The 17,468-nt window shown below is 41.3% G+C and overlaps 2 protein-coding genes across 4 annotated transcripts in view; both read left to right on the top strand.

Annotated features, from left to right (window-relative positions):
- Positions 1-5,551, top strand: part of ATXN7L1 (ataxin 7 like 1) — a 99,297-nt gene extending 93,746 nt beyond the window's left edge. For 2 of the 3 annotated variants that reach the window (XM_066634187.1, XM_066634186.1), the window contains 2 exons: positions 36-110; positions 3,040-5,551. In XM_066634187.1, the coding sequence (XP_066490284.1) occupies positions 36-110; positions 3,040-3,081 (117 nt within the window). In that variant the 3' untranslated portion in view covers positions 3,082-5,551. The remainder of the gene's footprint in view (positions 1-35; positions 111-3,039) is intronic. The other variant, XM_066634188.1, reaches the window with a different exon arrangement.
- A 3,179-nt stretch (positions 5,552-8,730) lies between these two features.
- On the top strand, positions 8,731-16,597 carry EFCAB10 (EF-hand calcium binding domain 10). The gene is made up of 4 exons (XM_066634232.1): positions 8,731-8,878; positions 12,871-13,035; positions 14,541-14,625; positions 16,017-16,597. The coding sequence occupies exons 1-4, from the start codon at positions 8,782-8,784 to the stop codon at positions 16,051-16,053; spliced, it is 384 nt and encodes a 127-aa protein (XP_066490329.1). The 5' UTR covers positions 8,731-8,781; the 3' UTR covers positions 16,054-16,597.
- Positions 16,598-17,468: the final 871 nt, after the last annotated feature.

Raw genomic sequence — 17,468 nt, 5'->3', positions numbered from 1 at the left:
TTTTGACCTCCGGATTCTCTGGATATGTCTTCCAGATTGGAAAAAATAGCAATGTAGCTTTGTCTCAGTCCAGTCCTTCAAGTACATCAAATCCAGTGCACAACAAACAGGTGAGTTATGTTTTTAAACATCATATTGATGTGGTTAAATAGCTACATTTGTTAATCATTAGCTTTGCTTGTTTACATTAAAACAAATAACATTTTACCAGTTACATGTGCAATGCAAGTTTTCTCTGTGTTCAATATTGTAGTATGATACGTAAAACATTAGTGCAAGATTGTAAAAACTTCATTTTGGCTAGTAAAAAATTGCTTTGAAACAACCAGGCAGAGAAGTTTCCCTAAACTGGGAGAGTTGGTTCCTTTTTTTCTAAACTTGGTTGTTGATCTGTCACAAATAATATACAAATTGTGGGCAGACAGCTAACATCCAATTTTCTGTGCTAGTAGCTTTTTGTGGAATTATTTGCCAAACCTTTGCAATAGTGCTGAAGTTTCAGTAAAGATATTCAAAAAGGTTCACTTAATAGAGCTTAGTCTTTTTAAAAAATGGAAATCATAGTGAAATGGCCAAAATTGGATTACATATAAATAACAGCGCAATCCTAACTTGTGCTGGAACAGGGAGGCTGGCAGGCCTACCCTGTATGCAGTGCACATTTGGAGCTGATAGCGGTTCAGCCTGTGGCAAGGGGTATCACTTCCCCTTACCCTGGATAGAACCATGCACCTAAAGAGGTGGTGCAAATCTGAGCATCTGGAGCCAGCACAAGGGACTTGCACCAGACCAGCGCAATGTTAGGATTGCACTCTAAATATTTTATCATTTCAACATTTATCTATAATTCACTGGTAGTTTGATTGGGAGCCCCTGTTAAAGTACACTGAGTGTTCTTCAGCATTTACTAGGAATGCCTTTTTAATCTGGAACGTATCCATTTTGAATACTGTAGAGAAAGTAGATGTGGTCAATCTTTTGGATATGTGTTTCTACTTAAGGTATTAATAGTTGGTTTGTGTTACAGATGTGGCAAATTGAAAAACACTACTTTAAGTACATTTAAAAATGAAATAATAAAAAGTATGACCTGTTTAAAACAGCCTTGGATCTATTCATACACTACATTTTCAGTGGTGGGTTGCTTTGATTTTTCACTACAGTTGTCTGAAGCTTTAATTGTAGATTAAAATTTCCTCCCTTCTTAGTTAATGTAGCAGATAATCATCAATAACTCTGGTATTTCAGAACTTAAGGCCGTGCTGCTCTGTAGGCTTTATAGATCCACGATTTCCCATCTGCCTGCACTCAAGTTCATGAAAGACACCTAAGGACAGGGGCAGCCAAAGAGTGAGGTAACTGTTGCAGCTCACTTCTGGCGGCAAGTTGAAAAGAGTGGCAAAAAGGCTCAGGGTGCTTTTCACCCCAAGTGTGCTGCCCATCTCTCTGTGGCACACTAGATGGAGCAGCTCTGACCAGCCTCCCATTGTAAGTGAGCAGGAAACAATCAGAAGGCAGTGAGCCTGCTGTCTAGCCTCTTTTTTTCTTCCCCCTTAATCCCTTTAAACAAAACAGGAAGTGCAGCACATACTGGGAATGGTCCCAGCACATTATATGCTTCCTGTTTTGTTTAAAGGGACCATGAAGAATATGCTGGAGGTGAATCACTTTCCATTGTCCCTGCCTAAGGATGTCTTTTCCTTCTAGTTTACTTGCCAGCTTTTGTGTACAGTTTGTCTTTCAGAGTGAAATTATAACCACTTTCCTTTTAGCAATAAAAACCACAGGCAATTATACCAGAAAGAGCACAGGGAATTAATGTTGTTAATGTTTACCATTATATAGTTCATTTTGAGTATTTGCAAATGCATGATCTTGGTGATTCTCACAAGAACCTTTCCAAGTAGTGTAGTAGTAGTAAAGAGATAAGAGATCTAGGCAGGTAATCAGAATACAGAAACCTCTTTCTAGGCATTGATCACTTTTTCTGGATCAGGATAAAATATCTGTAGTGTTATAAATGGGATCCAAATATCATGAAAAAGATTTCAAAGAAATCTTTGAAATTCAAAGATCTCAAGAAATATTCACCTGTATATTTCATTATGCATCAGTAGAAGGACTCTTAAGTATTTTCCCAGTTGTTCACTCGAATATTTCTTGTGGCTGTTTAAAAAGCAGTGCGATTTCTGTAGTGCATGTCTTGATTTAGCCCTTCTAAGGTAAATCAGTTGAAATGCACAGTCTAGCATCTTATTTAAAGTTTTTTTTCACAGTTCCACAATACTTGGGGAAAGTCTGTCCCATCTTTATTAGGGATGCATTCTAAAAAGTTCCATTGATATAAGTTAAACTTGCTTCAGACTCAGGGCCCAATCCTCTCCAACTTTCCAGCACTGGTGTAGTTGCAATGCAGCCCCGAGGTAAGGGAACAAATGTTCCCATACCTTGAGGAGGTCTCTGTGACTGCCTCCCCACCACAGGATGCAGTCTATGCCCCACTGGCACAGCTACACCAGACCTGGAAAACTGGATAAGATTTGGCCCTTAGACTACAGTCCTTCTTGCATTTCCAAGAGAGTAAGTTCAATTGGATTTAATAAGCCTTTCTTCTGGTAGACATGCATAGGATTACACTGCTAATGCTATAGTGTAGATGTGGGATGCCTCCAGATGAATGTTCTCAACAAAGGCTGGGTGTTTCAGACACTCTGTGGTTTTCAGCTATGTATAATTGGATCCCTGATACAGCTTTGTATACCACTTGGCATTGTTGTACCTGACGGAAGCTGCAGATACATGACATGCAAGGAAAAGATTAAATTTGCTACCTACTTACCTTGATATTGTGTTACCAGTTTACAAATGTGAAGTGTGTGTTAAATCTTTCCCCAAAGGAAAATAGATGTTGTTCAGTGGATCATTTTTTATCAGAGATCTAATGTAGTTAAAACTTATTTAGCTCCCATGTGTTTCAGAAGAAAATATGGTGAAAAATGGTTTCATTGCTTTGACACTTGGCTTTATTTTATCTTTCAGAAGACATTAAACCGGACTGGTAGGATACGGACTCTTCCATAACAAGGAAAAACAACCAGCCTAAAATCTTGTCTCTTAGCAACCCTACCCAGAGTTTCTTGTTTTACTTTCTGTGTCCTGCAGATGGTTTTAACTTACATAGATTTGTGGTATTAAAAAAAAAAAATTGAAATCTACATAAAACTGTACTTGTGGTTTATTTTAGTTAATATACATTGGCCTCTGACCTGTGCAATCTGGTTTGATTGGGATTGATGCCTTTCCAAGCAAATGTTTGCATTGTTTCCTTTTTTGTTTCTGACAGCAGTAGACATTCCAAAATAATGCCGTTTGTGGTTAAAATAGATTTAAAACACCCCTTCATTATTTCAAATGAACAGTAACTTCTGTATTGTCCTATGGATTTAAAAAAATTGCCTAGTGCATTCTCAGCAGCATATAATGACTGACAATTATTGTGTGCCCACAAATTTCACTGACTCCTGGCAGTGATTTCAGTGTGCAACACCTCTTGTTTCTTGGTGTTCCTAATCCTCTCAGTGCATGGAGAGGTTTATGCACCTTGCTCCTAGGAGCATCACATGAAAATTTCCTCATATGTAGATGGAGAGCCCCAAAGAATCCATACTACTGTTCTCCATGATGAAACAATTTGTTTTTGCAAAGACAAGAGTTGGTGATACTGAATTTGCATCAGTAGAATTGCACTGACAATGTTTTACAGGAATTACTGAATAAATTTTTTATAAAAGATTTTTGTAATCAGGAAATCAATACTAGGGTACTGCAAAATTATTACAGAGGAGTTAACTTTTATTTCTACAGTGTTAAAGTGCACTTATATGCTGATGTATTTACATCTTGGGGAAAAGAGAAAGAATGCAAATAGGGAGATGGTTACTTTTTTTTAGGTTTAAGGCAGATTTTAAAATGTTTAACAATTTTAAACAAGACTAGGCCCTTTGGGGAAAAAATAGAAAATATTCTTAAAGTAAATTTTTATAGTGTTAATTTGGAATAATTTATGTTTTGCTATACTTGAAAGGTAACAGAAATAGTTTCATGAACAATATGAAACTTAGGAAAGTTTGAGCAATGTTTATATTTTTCATGTACTTTGAGTTATGTATTGTACATTAGTTCAGACTGAAAAATGTGTACATATCTTTATTTTTGCACAATTTTTTTCTTCAGTTATAGGAACAGAGCCTTGTTTTATTTTTATTTTTTTTACTAATTTATTTTGTGTTTTACAACTGCAGGAGTTTTTAAAATCTCAGTAACAAAGCCCCTCTCATCAGTGAACTGCTGTGTCTACTTCTAGAGGGGAAAACAGTGATGGTGAAATTCAGTGGCTGCTTCTGAGAATTAATACCAGTCTGTGACTGAAAGTGTTAAGAATTCCCTAGCTCTTAACATACTTCTATTATGTAGGAAGCTGGACTGTGGAGAGTGTTCTTTGAATGCTGCTTATATATGTATACTTTCCTTTTCAATGGCTTAGGCCTATGAGCATTTTGGAAACCTAAGTATCAAGTAAAATTCCCCAAACATTTTTTTTGTTCCCTGCATTAAAAAAAAAAAATCAATATTTAATTACTTATGTACCAAAATCTTCAGCCTGACAAATGAAATGCAGTTTTTAAAATGGATATGAACTGGACCAGCCTATAATGTATTAGTGTAGCATTCATTCAACAATTTTTACTCCCCCATTTGCCTGAAGACTTTGTGATTCCAGCAATAGAGGCTCAGAAGCTTTGGTTGTTCCACATACGCAATGCATAGGCCCGTCAGCCATATATATATGAGAGATATATATATATATATATGAGACTTGGATAACTTGGATAACTTGTATGCCTTCTTTTGTATCAATGTTAACAATTGTACATAGTGCTGATCAACCTTTGTAGAGAATAGTTTATACAGCATATTCTATTATTGCTGATTCTCAGTGAACTATTGTTTAAAAAAAGTAAAGAAATTTTTCTATTTACACCTTATATTTTGTTATGCTGTTGACCCATGGCACTTTAACAAAACTCTGTGGGTTTTGCATAGCTGGTCAGTCATGGGAATATTAACTGTTGCACAGAAATGAATTTGCACCTCCTCTCTTGTGCTTTCCTACTACAGATTTTAGAATCTTTTTCAGAAGACTTTTGAAGAAAGCATGTCCAGTCATTCTAAAAGAAAATGCCATATGTGTATAGTCAGTTTCTTTTCTACAAACTCATATTTTGTAACACTAAGTATTTTCATTCTTTGTTCTGCACCTTTTATGTATTAGCAGTATCAGAGAGAACCCATTCCATGCTTGTGATAATTGTGTCGAAAGTAGGTGTAAATAGTAAACTTTATGGCTAACAGTTCTGAAAAAAGAACAAACATGTATCTGACTGATACTGCACCAGGCCTGGAGATATTCTCTAGTGAGCGATTGTATTTTTTGTTTTTGTTTTTGGGTTTTTGCTTTATTATTATTATTATTATTATTATTTTTTGTAACATGGCTTTGTAAATAAAATAATTTATATGTTTGTAAGAAAAAAAAATTGCACTGTCCTTTTTAGCTGTTCAAAGAGTGGCAGTTTTATCTGGAGAATATTCTCACTACCTGTAGTTATTTAATACCTATTTTAGTATTGGTGTTATAACTCCAAAATTCTTGGGTTTGCAAAATAAAAAAATCACTTATAAATTACAGCATTGATCCAGCAAGTACCACAACAGCTTGAGTAAACTAATGTGGAAAACTGCACATCCAGCAGTATATTGTACACCTCCTGCTATACAAGTGAGGGCCCCAAATCTCCTGATATTGGTAGAAGGGGGGAGTGATACACCTTTCTCTGATTATCCTTTCCGAGGCTCCAATATGTGTTTATTTTATTTGTATCCTGCTTTTCACCTGAAGGGGCACCCGAAGTAGCTTACTTTTAAAAATACAAACAATATAAAGCTATAAGAAATGAATATCAAATACATATATACACCTTGGATTCAAAACATAATGTACACCTTCAGTTAAATGAAGGTACAGTACTTCTTAAATTGGCAACAACCATATAAGTTTCATAAAAACATAAGAAGAGCACTGCTGGATTAGGTCAAAGGCCCACCTAGCCCAGCTTCCTGTATCTCACAGTGGCCCACCCAGTAGCACACAAGACAAAAGGGCAGCAAAAGCACACAAGCATGGGCAGCAAAATGGCAGATGCGCTTCAATGTCAGTAAGTGTAAAGTCATGCACATTGGGGCAAAAAATCAAAACTTTAGATATAGGCTGATGGGTTCTGAGCTGTCTGTGACAGATCAGGAGAGAGATCTTGGGGTGGTGGTGGACAGGTCGATGAAAGTGTCGACCCAATGTGCGGCGGCAGTGAAGAAGGCCAATTCTATGCTTGGGATCATTAGGAAGGGTATTGAGAACAAAACGGCTAGTATTATAATGCCGTTGTACAAATCGATGGTAAGGCCACACCTGGAGTATTGTGTCCAGTTCTGGTCGCCGCATCTCAAAAAAGACATAGTGGAAATGGAAAAGGTGCAAAAGAGAGCGACTAAGCTGATTACGGGGCTGGGGCACCTTCCTTATGAGGAAAGGCTACGGCGTTTGGGCCTCTTCAGCCTAGAAAAGAGACGCTTGAGGGGGGACATGATTGAGACATACAAAATTATGCAGGGGATGGACAGAGTGGATAGGGAGATGCTCTTTACACTCTCACATAATACCAGAACCAGGGGACATCCACTAAAATTGAGTGTTGGGCGGGTTAGGACAGACAAAAGAAAATATTTCTTTACTCAGCGCGTGGTTAGTCTGTGGAACTCCTTGCCACAGGATGTGGTGCTGGCGTCTAGCCTAGACGCCTTTAAAAGGGGATTGGATGAGTTTCTGGAGGAAAAATCCATTATGGGGTACAAGCCATGATGTGTATGCGCAACCTCCTGATTTTAGGAATGGGTTAAGTCAGAATGCCAGATGTAGGGGAGAGCACCAGGACGAGGTCTCTTGTTATCTGGTGTGCTCCCTGGGGCATTTGGTGGGCCGCTGTGAGATACAGGAAGCTGGACTAGATGGGCCTATGGCCTGATCCAGTGGGGCTGTTCTTATGTTCTTATGTTCTTATGTAAAAAAAAGATACCTGCATCCTGTTGCCACTCGCTTGCACTTGACCTTCTGAGGTAGCCTATTTCTAAAAGTAAGGGATGGGGGGATCCACAATCCAATTTGAGGCAATACTTTGTTTAGGGTCAAGCACACATGAGAAAATAATGTAAAAACTGTTTGATCAACATTGTCAAATTTTTGCTCATCAAGTGTCCCTGTGCTGAAACAGGTTCTGTTGTATAGATCAACAGAAAGAATACACTTCATTAAGTTGAGAGAGTAGATAAGTCTAGTCTTGCCAGCCCTAGTTGGGTGCAGTTGCCAGAATTTGAAGGAAATGGTCAGAATGTGAAATTTGGACTGTGAGCAGGGGGGAGAGGGACAGAAAGCACCTTCGTCTGTTCATCATCTCCCACCACCCAGAATCGAGAGCCGCTGTTTGTGGCAGGGGATTGGTGCGTCCCGTCCCATCCCTCAACTGCAGTGTTTTCTCCATTGATTCAGGAATAGTGGTAAGGAACTGCAAGGGGGAAAGCACTGACAGACACAGTACCTTTTATCCTTCTTTCTGCTACATTAAGGTTTCAGTCATCAATTTCAAGCACTCGGTTCTTGTGGCAGGGCCAAGAGAGATGAAGAAAGTAGGCACAAAGTGAATTTGCCCTATAGCAGCACTATAGGCGCCTGCCCAATGAGGTGGTCTTAATCTGGGACTTAACCTCCAAGCAAAAACAAAATTCCCTTCATGACTGAAGGTCTGACAAGGTGACGAGATGTCCTCTTTTTCCAGAACATGTCCTCTTTTTTAGCCTTGTGTCCTGGGAAAGAACTTAAATGTCCTCTTTTCCCCTGTGAGCAGGCAGCACAGAGCCTTCTTGTAATGAGTAAATTATAGGTAATATAGTTTTAAATTTAATACTATAATGTTTAAATTAACCACATGAAATCAATACATGAGTGTCTTCAACTTTTATTTTGTCATGTCCAACATTTTTCTTGGAAGGCCTACATTTTGGGGTGCCCTGTCTCAGTAGTGCAGCTAGAGAGGGGGTGCAAAGCACTATGTGTTGCACGGAGCCGCTGTGCTGGGGACAGTTTGCACACCTGTGGTGAGGCATGCAATGTATAGTGCTTTGGCAGCCACGGTGATGCGTCACGAAAATCATAGTGCTTTGCAGCCCGTGGTGGGTGGGGAGGCAGAGCCTCCCCAGCAGAGTCCTTCGAAAAGCAGTGCCGCCGCCTTGTGAGGCACCCAAGCACCTACAACCCAAGCGCGGAGCGCCCCACAAAGCTCCGCTGGGGAGGCTCTGCCTCACCTGCCTCCCCACCCACCACCCATCCCTGTTGCACCCCCTCTAGATACGCTACTGCCTGGTGCCATCTCAGCGCATTCCATCGGACACCTGAAGGGGGGGAGGATGCTTTCACCCCTCCCTTTCCGCGCCCAGCAGCTTGAGCACCGCTCAGGCACGGAAGGAGTTAATCCTAAAACCGCGCGCTGCCGGGCTTGGGGGTGGCCTCTCCTTATTGGTCAGGCGCCTCTCCCTGAGCCCCGCCCCTCCTTTGTGACGCGAAGGGAGGAGGGAGCGCACGTGAGCGTTCTCCTCGGTCGCCTAGCAACGGCCATGGACCGCGAGGCGGCGGGCCGCGATTACCTGGAGGTGCACAAGATCCCGGACCTTCTGCACAACCTGAGCGCGCTGCTGCTCTACCACCGCCCGGGTGAGGTCCTCGCTGGCAGGGAGACTGCGACCTTGCTCAGTCCCTCTGCGTGTGTGTCAGGGACGTGCGGTGGGTGGGGAGGCAGGTGAGGCAGAGCCTCCCCCTCTAGAGTCCTTCACATTGGTTGGGGAGGCAGGTGAGACAGGTGAGGGAGAGCCTACCCACTGGAGTTCTTCAAAAAGCACAAGCTGCCGTGTGAGGCACCCACTACCCACGTGCAGAGCAGGGAGGGCAGAGGGGCAGACAGACGGAGCGCGTGGGTTGTGGGTACTTCAGGTGCCTCACAGTGCACTTTCAAAGGAATCCCATGGGGAGGCTCTGCCTCACCTGCCTCCTCACCCACCACACGTCCCTGGTGTGCGTGTGTGTGGATTGGGGAATACTACAAAGGTCTGGGGCAGGTGCATAGGGTTACCACCCACTCATAATTTGTGTTGCGTTAACCAAATTCAGGAACTCAGACCCTCAAGACCAGTACCAGCCTCATAGCTATGCTTCTGAAAAGGGTTCAGAGAGGGTTATTAGTCCGTGGAACCCCTTGTCATAAAATGTCATTAGTCTGTGGAACTCCTTGCCACACGATGTGGTGATGGCATCTGACCTAGACGCCTTTAAAAGGGGATTGGACAAATTTCTGGAAGAAAAGTTCATCATAGGTTACAACAGTGGCAAACCTCCCCCTCCTCACTCCCAGGGCAAAGGTTCACGAGAGATGCCACCCTCCCACACACCTCTGGAGCACAATGGAGCCTCGCATATCCATAGGACCAACTGGGGAAAGCTTTGTGAGGCTTCCCTGCAGTTTTAAACTGCACTTCCGGAAAACCAGAAGTGCAATTTCTAACTGCATCAGGAGTCTCAGTGAGGCTTTCTTCTCAGACCCAGTACCTAGGGCATTGGCCCCATTTTGCCCAGCGCTGTCCACTGCTGGGTTACAAGCTACGATGGGTATGTGCAGCTTCCTGGTTTTAGAAGTAGGCTACCTCAGAATGCCAGATGTGAGGGAGGTCACCAGGATACAGGTCTCTTACTGTCTTTTGCGCCTCTGTGAGATCCAGGAAACTGAACTAAAAGGGCCTTTGGCCTGATCCAGCGGCGCTATTCTTACATTCTTATTAGAAGGGACTTTAGAAGGTCCCTTTGTATGAACTGTGTAATTTTTTTCTCTCTACTTTGGAAATTCCGATGAAGCAACCACTGCACTCTCTTTTTTAATTTATACTGATGTCATTTATTTATAATACATTCCCAAAAGAATCTTACATACTGTTACAGTTGGGAAGTTACAATGGAGGGGGCAGGGCAATGGAGGGGGTAGGCTTCACTTTTGTCCTGAAATGTAATGTTCCAAAAGTTGAAAATTTGCTATTTGTCTTGTGTTCTGTTGTATTTCTCTTCTAATTTCTCTTGAATATTTGTACATCTCCCTGACAAGGATGGCTTAGAACATTTTTATAAATTAATAAAATGAACAAGCAGGTAAGCATACTTTTAAAAAAGTTCTAAGGTTTTGTAGTCATGATGGCTCTGGTCTAAAGGAAACCTACTGTGATCAAAATTGCCTTGTGTGTGTGCAAGTAATTTCCACATAATCCACATACAGAACTGCAGTACAATTTCTGTCCTAGAAGCACAAAATGACTCAAATTGCAATCTTTTGTTTAACTACTCAGGAGTAAGTCCTACTAAGTTCAGTAGCACTTACCCCCCCCCCCAAGTGTGTATAGAATTGTAGCCTAGGGCAACCACTGTTCTTAAGAGCACACCAAAGGATAAACAACAACATGGGAAATTTTACCATTTGGTGCGTGGAATGTGGGAGGGTGCCATCTAGTTCATACATTTATTGGCCTGGGAGTAACACAATTGACAGTTTCTTGTGTTAAAACAAAGCACTGGGCTGGAAACTATACATAGTGGGATACCTCCCCGGAGATAACTTCCTGTGCTGTGGGTGTGTTTTGGTGTCCCAAAGTTTAGGTTGGGGTGCATACCACCAGTTGGCATATCTTGGCAGTTTGGAACCTGGGGCAGTAGTGTTTTGTGCAAAGACTGAGCATTGGAGTCAGCTCTAATGCTAAGACATCTTGTAGTAGGAGACAGTTGACTGATGAGGTGAGTGTATGATTCCCCTCCATCCACACACACACAAGTCACACAACCATAGAACTGGGAGACTGTCCCCTGTGAGACACTCTACCATCATTCCAGCCCACCACTTTGTTTTTACACAAGAAGCATGCTACTTCTCAGGCCCAAAGTTGTCAGAACCTAGTGGTGCAGCTTCCAGTTCTGTGTTTATTAATTGAAACAATATTTCAAATGATCCTATAAGCCCCTTCTTGTCACAGTGAGTTGGATATGTGAGCAGAGGGATGACTAGACGATTCATAATTTTGCCAGGTTAAAAGGTGGCTGCTGTAATGTTTAGGATATGTGGTGGCCAAACGTGTGATACTTTTTGAAAATTTCATGTTTTACAGACTTATAGGAAATGCTGTGTTTAACCAAATGGAAATATTTATATATTGAGAGAGAATCTAATGCTGAATTCAATACAAAAAAAACCAGAATGGAAATATCATGATAGATTTACAGAACGATCAGTAGGGTAGCCTTACCCTACAGCAGCACAGTGACATCTCATTGAACTGACAAGTGTTTGATGCTCTGCTTCCACAATTGCCAGGAAGCAATTATAGCTTCAATCAATTAATAATAATAATAATAATAATAATAATAATAATAATAATATTATGGGCAGGAGGTCTGGTCTAGAGGGTAGAGCCTCTGTCTGCCTGAAGATAACATCCACAAGGTCGCCAGTTCGAGGCCACTGGCACCATGCGACCTTGAAGCAGCTGACAAGCTGAAGCCGAGCTATTCCATCTGCTCTGAGCGTGGGAGGATGGAGGCCAGAATGTGAAGCCAGATCGGAATGAAACACCTGAATGTAGTGGTTCTTGAAAGAAAGAACCTTCTTTCAAATTGTAAAAATCCCTATTTAATAAGGGATTTAAATAAAGCCTGCCTATGTAAACCGCCTTGAATAAAGTCTTGAATAAAGACCAAGAAAGGCGGTATATAAATACCTGTTATTATTATTATTATTATTATTATTATTATTATTATTATTATTATTATGTGGCAGGGAGCTGAATCCTGCTGAAAAAGAAATTGTACATTGTTGGGAAAGAGAACCCAGACAGAAGGTAGCACTTGTAGGTGATTATTAAGGGATGATGTGGATTCAGCCTTTGATGTGCAATCGTGTTTGGAGCAGTGAAATAAAATTTCTTGCTTTGGGCTAGGCTGGTATCACCTGCATCAGTATCTCAGTAACTGTACAAATGCAGTAGGAAGTGGAGGGGGAAGTTCTAATAATGGAAAAAGCCTGCACTTTAAATTAAAACAAAAGCAGGTGTGTTCCGGTGCTTTGGGCCTGCTGTGATACTTCTAGCACCCCATCTGCAGGCAGACAACCAAGTTTGCATAAATAAAAGTCGGCAGCAGACTACATTTCTTTGAATCTGTCTTGTACAGCTGTTGTATTTGTTCATACATTAATGATGGCATATTATTTGTATTTGATCTTCTCTTGTGCTGCCAGCCCAACTCATTAGCTATTTCACCTCATGAGTGGTGGCAACACTTTTCATTTCTCTTCCATGCTGACAGGGCAGTGCCTTCTCCTCCCTCCAGTGCTCTCTGGGTCTGATCTCCTGCCCCCCCCCCATTTTACCAGAAGAAATAGAGCTTGATGTATTATGCATCTGGTGGACTGCACTGGGCTTGGTGGGGTCACAAGTTGTTTAGGTATAGGGTAGCACAAGATAAAAACATTTTGGTTTTAAATGTAGGAAGTGGTTAACTTCTCCTGATAAATGCAATTAAAACTAGCTGTTGAAACTCAGCTTGCTCTGAGTAATGAACATTCCCTATAGCTTATGTAACAACATAATAACAATATGGTCAATGTTCCTGTGTTGCAGAAAAACCAAAAGAGTTTTTGATAAAGACACTGGAAAGAATAAAGCTTGCAAGACTAACCGGCACAGACTATCCGTATCTTATGGATGAATCAAACTTGGATGCTATGTTTGGGATGCTAGATGCTGCAGACCAAGGCTACATAACTTTAGCACAATACAAAGGAGGTTGGCTGTGTTCTTTTATTATTAAACAACTCTCATTTTTAAATTATCAGTAGTCTTAACAGCTAGAAACAGCAGCAAGTTATAAAACCAAACTTCAAAAACATCCAGCTTAGTAAAACTTTATTAAGGTTTACTTAATATTAATAAACCCCAAAACTTTAAATGTTTAATGATTTAAACATGATTAATAAACCCCAAAACTTTAAATGTTACCATTTCTATAGTGGTAGAACCATTTCTTGTTCGCTAATTTACACTTGTATATTCAAAAGCCATCTGATTATGCGTTTGTAAATACCTTTGCAGTCTAGTTTTATCAAGTTGCGGTTCATACTGTTGCAATCTACATTTGAGGGCAGACCCTTCTGCCAAGATGTGCTCCTTCTTTCAAGAGTGCTTGGGTCACTAGCATGGTGTGTAATGGGACTGTTTAAGGCTCTTTTTGGATGTCTGGATGGATGGAAGAGCAGGAATTTAGCAGAAGCATGCCAAACCAACTGGATTGGAATAATGCAGCAGGAGGGAAGGCTAACACACATTACATTAGTTTAGATGAGAGGTGAACCATGAGCAAGCATTTTAATCAAAGGGGTAGTTGTGTCCTTCCTGGGCTAGCCTGTTGTCTGCTCACCTAATAACCTGGGGGCAGTGCAGAGTGGAGCAGAAATTCTCATTGATGAGCAGATGATCCTGCTGCCTCTGGCTAAAACTACTTCTTGAGTCTGACAAAAGGAAGCAAATAACCTCCATCGTGCAGTGGCTACAGAAAATCCAGCAAGGAAAATTGCACTGTGGGTGCTGCGCGGCTTCCTGTCACCTCAGCCTCCTCCCTTCAATGCACAAACATATCTTTCCCCTTCAGAGAACTGACAAATATTGAAAAGTGGCAGCAGTGTTCGACGACAGCTTGGGCGTGAGGAAAGAAAGGACCTATTCAGATAGCACTCCCCCAGGAAGAAACTGCAAACAAATAAATTGTGGGTTCTTGCACACCAACCATGTTCCTACACCTCCCTGATACATGGGGACTGAATTGTACTGCATTTGTTTGAACACAGGAATATGTTACATTGCAAGTCATGTCATGTTCACTACATAGCGTGAGCACACATAACCCAGATTCTTACTAAGCTGAGATTTCTATCCAGGCAGTTCTGTCTAAAAAGAGCCGAGGATAAAGAGGAATTTATGGTGACTCAAAGGTTACGTGCCCAGAAACAGGAAAAGTGATCCTCAAGAAGAGATATTTGTCTGAAATGTAGAAGGGGAGGTTTATGTAAAAAAAAAAAAATTAGTTGCAAGTCTGTCATTCAAGTTAAAACATCAACAGAACAATCAGACAGTGGAGAGACAAACTGTAAGGAATTGCACAGATCAAGAAATGAAAAGGCAGAGCTCAAAGTTATCTGCATAAGGGTAGTTGCAACAGTAATACCAAAAATCACATTCATATCATATAGACTTCAGCAGCAAATTTATGACTCTTTTTTTCTCTAATATTTTAGCTCTTGAATCGTTGGGATTAAGTAGTCAGAATGTACCTTATAAGGAAACTGACCTAATAACACCAACTCTTTTCAAGGACAATGTGTAAGTTTAACCAGAATGTTATTTAACGACCCAATTTTGCGGTTAGACATGTACCTATTTTGATGCCACTTGGCCAGATTAGATAATACGCACCCAGATTACTTCCCTATGCATTGGTACAAAGTAGAGCCACACATGCCTCTCCCCCATGCCTGTCCCACCTCTGATACCATCCATGTGTGTAAAATCCAGCGCATTTAGGCTGAGGAGGTTTGGACCTCATTCCATTGTAGGTCTTCCACCTCAGCAGTGTCTGGGAATCAAGTGCCAGAGCCATCATGAACTAAAACTGCTCATTAACAATGTGTCTTTTTCCTGAGAGCAGTAGGTCAAAATTTACATGATACCCAATTGCCTCTTTTCCTAATCTTTCAAATCAACTGTTTAGAAGATTATTGGACTAGTGCTGGCTCTCTCTGCTTCAACTTTTGAGAACAATCCAAAGACCATTTTAAAGACACATTTATTTGAATGTTAAGCCAGTGGCATGGTGGCACAGTAAGTACTGCAGGCACCACCACATGCTGTGTAAGCAGCCCCTCCCACTGATCTTCATAGCCATTCCTGGCAGCAATGGCAACATGCTCCTGCACGTTCCCATTGCTGCCTGGCATGGCTCCAACTGAGTTGGAGGGGCTGCTTACACGGCACATTGGAGCACCTGCAGTATTTGCTGCCCCCCTCCCTGTAGCTGTACCACTGTTATGCACATGCTTAAGTCTCTCCTCCTGAAATCGATGGGACATGAAAGTGCTTAATTTTTGAAGGGACATGCCCTGTATTGAGAGAAAGGGGGCAGGGGTGACCTGCGAACAAAAAAATTGAGTAAGCAGAAACAGTGACGCCATCAAGAACAGATTTTAAGCGTTTATTGATCTCTCTGGGTTTGTATTCTTAAAGATATGTTGTGTAGAAAACGTTTCTATATTCGTGTCTGTTATGCAGAAATGCCATTCACTTTACGCCGTATACAAGTATAACCTAATTATCCATGGATTTTTCACCTGCTATTTTATCTCAGCGCAATGAGAAGAGCCCTTTAAATTAAAAGAAAAAAGTCATTTAACAATAGCCTCATTAATGCAAGAGGGGGCAGCAGCAATCATTCTCTCTCCAGGCATTTAGATCAGCTTCACTCCGAGGCAAGTGACCCCTCCCTTCCCCCTGAGCATGTGAAAGAATGCTAAATGGCAGTGATTATCACCTCTTCCACTCTTTCTCCCATGCTGTGGCTCCTGGTGAAGGGAGGATTTGCTGAATGAAGTCTTTCTAAGGGCATGGAGAGAGACCGATTGTCTGGTTGATGCATTACAAAGGTCAGCAAGGCTGTTTTTAAATCACTGATGTAGTTTATATACATATATTAATTGTATCTCTTTTTCCCCCTACAGGATGAAGCAGTTTGCAGAAATGTGGGCAGCATTTTAATACCAACGATTACACTTTAATTATTGGATTTAAGTTTTACCTTTGAAAAACTAGAACTTCCATTTATATAATTAACTTGATCCAGTAAATTAACTAGCCACCACTATAAAGATCTTATATTTTCATCACAAAAGCCTGAAATATTTTGAAGTGACCTTTCCTTTGATAAACAATGACATTATACAGCCAAAATTAAGTTGTTTTTAAGTGGCTTTGATTTCAATGAGACTAAAAACTACTTTAAGTCCTCCCCATCATGAATGATACAAATGTACGTACATTCTGTTATTTGTTTATCAGTTGCAACCCTCCTTTAAAAGCCATTTCTATACAAAACAAGGAAAAGGATTACATCTTTTCTTTCCATATTATACAGTGGACCCTACTTTATGATGGTAATCCATTCCGGAGACACCATAGTATTGTGAAAATATTGTAATGTGAATCCAACAACACACTATTTAGTAACACAGGCCTACAAAATTGAGAGTCAGAAAAGTCTTTTCTAAACTTACGATATTAATTTTGGGTGCCGATTCCAAAAATGGCATCCATTTTGCCATATCACATCTAGTTTTAGAAATATAGTTTAGCCTCATTAGTGAATGGTTCAAGCAGCTTCCTTATGAGGAAGCGATGGTGTAGGCTTCCTTATGTGGAAGCTGCTTGAACCATTCACGAATGAGGCTATACTATATCTCCAAACCTAGACATGATAGGGCAAAACGGATACCATTTTTGAAATCAGCACCCCAATTATACCCAGGAATTGGTGTAACCTTTAAGGAAACAAAATGTCTGTTGACCTGTGTAATTCATTGCAGAACCTATTTCCCCTCTATTAAAGGTGATTTGAATGGTGCACATAGAACTCTTTAGGGGCCATGGTTATCTGTTTACAAATTTTGTAATTATAAAAAGCAAATTACAAGACAGGCAGCCCAATCCTGAGCTGCCCGGTGTGTGGAGCTGCAGCAGTGCTGAAAATGACTGCCGCTGCATGCAGCACATCCCAGGCAGCCACCACCGGCTCTTCCTCCTTTCATCCCCTTCCCCTGGGTAAAGCAAGTAGTCCTGCAATGGGGCTACTCAATTCTACAACCCGAGGCTCAGCATAGAATTTAGAGCCTGCGTGTAGGGTGGACAGCCCAACACAGAGGCTCAGGATCCAGTGGAGTGAAGCTCCATTGGTCCTAACTCCCTCCCCGGCACACCTCCTCCCCCAACCTACCTCTCCGCTGCCCAGTGGTTCATGCAACCACCAAGCAGCAGCACTCTAGTGCTCTGCCAGCACTGGGCTAGCCCAGGGCTAGGGCCTGCAGATGTGCCTTACGGCATGTTTGTGACAGTGTGTGCCGGCAGTGAGCTGGCACACGCTGAATAGGATTGGCTCCTGAATCCTCCCTGCCAGATGC

The sequence above is a fragment of the Tiliqua scincoides genome, chromosome 7 (genome assembly GCF_035046505.1).
Source record: "Tiliqua scincoides isolate rTilSci1 chromosome 7, rTilSci1.hap2, whole genome shotgun sequence".
NCBI classification, from domain to species: domain Eukaryota; kingdom Metazoa; phylum Chordata; class Lepidosauria; order Squamata; family Scincidae; genus Tiliqua; species Tiliqua scincoides.
Note: the sequence above shows the minus strand (reverse complement) of the source record. Positions and strands in the feature narration are given on the sequence as shown.

Excerpts from the sequence above, each read along its gene's own strand:
- EFCAB10 (XM_066634232.1), top strand. The coding sequence starts at position 8,782 with ATGGACCGCGAGGCGGCGGGCCGCGATTACCTGGAGGTGCACAAGATC. Across the intron at positions 8,879-12,870 it reads GCTGCTCTACCACCGCCCGG|AAAAACCAAAAGAGTTTTTG; the intron begins GTGAGGTCCTCG and ends CCTGTGTTGCAG. Across the intron at positions 14,626-16,016 it reads ACTCTTTTCAAGGACAATGT|GATGAAGCAGTTTGCAGAAA; the intron begins GTAAGTTTAACC and ends TTCCCCCTACAG.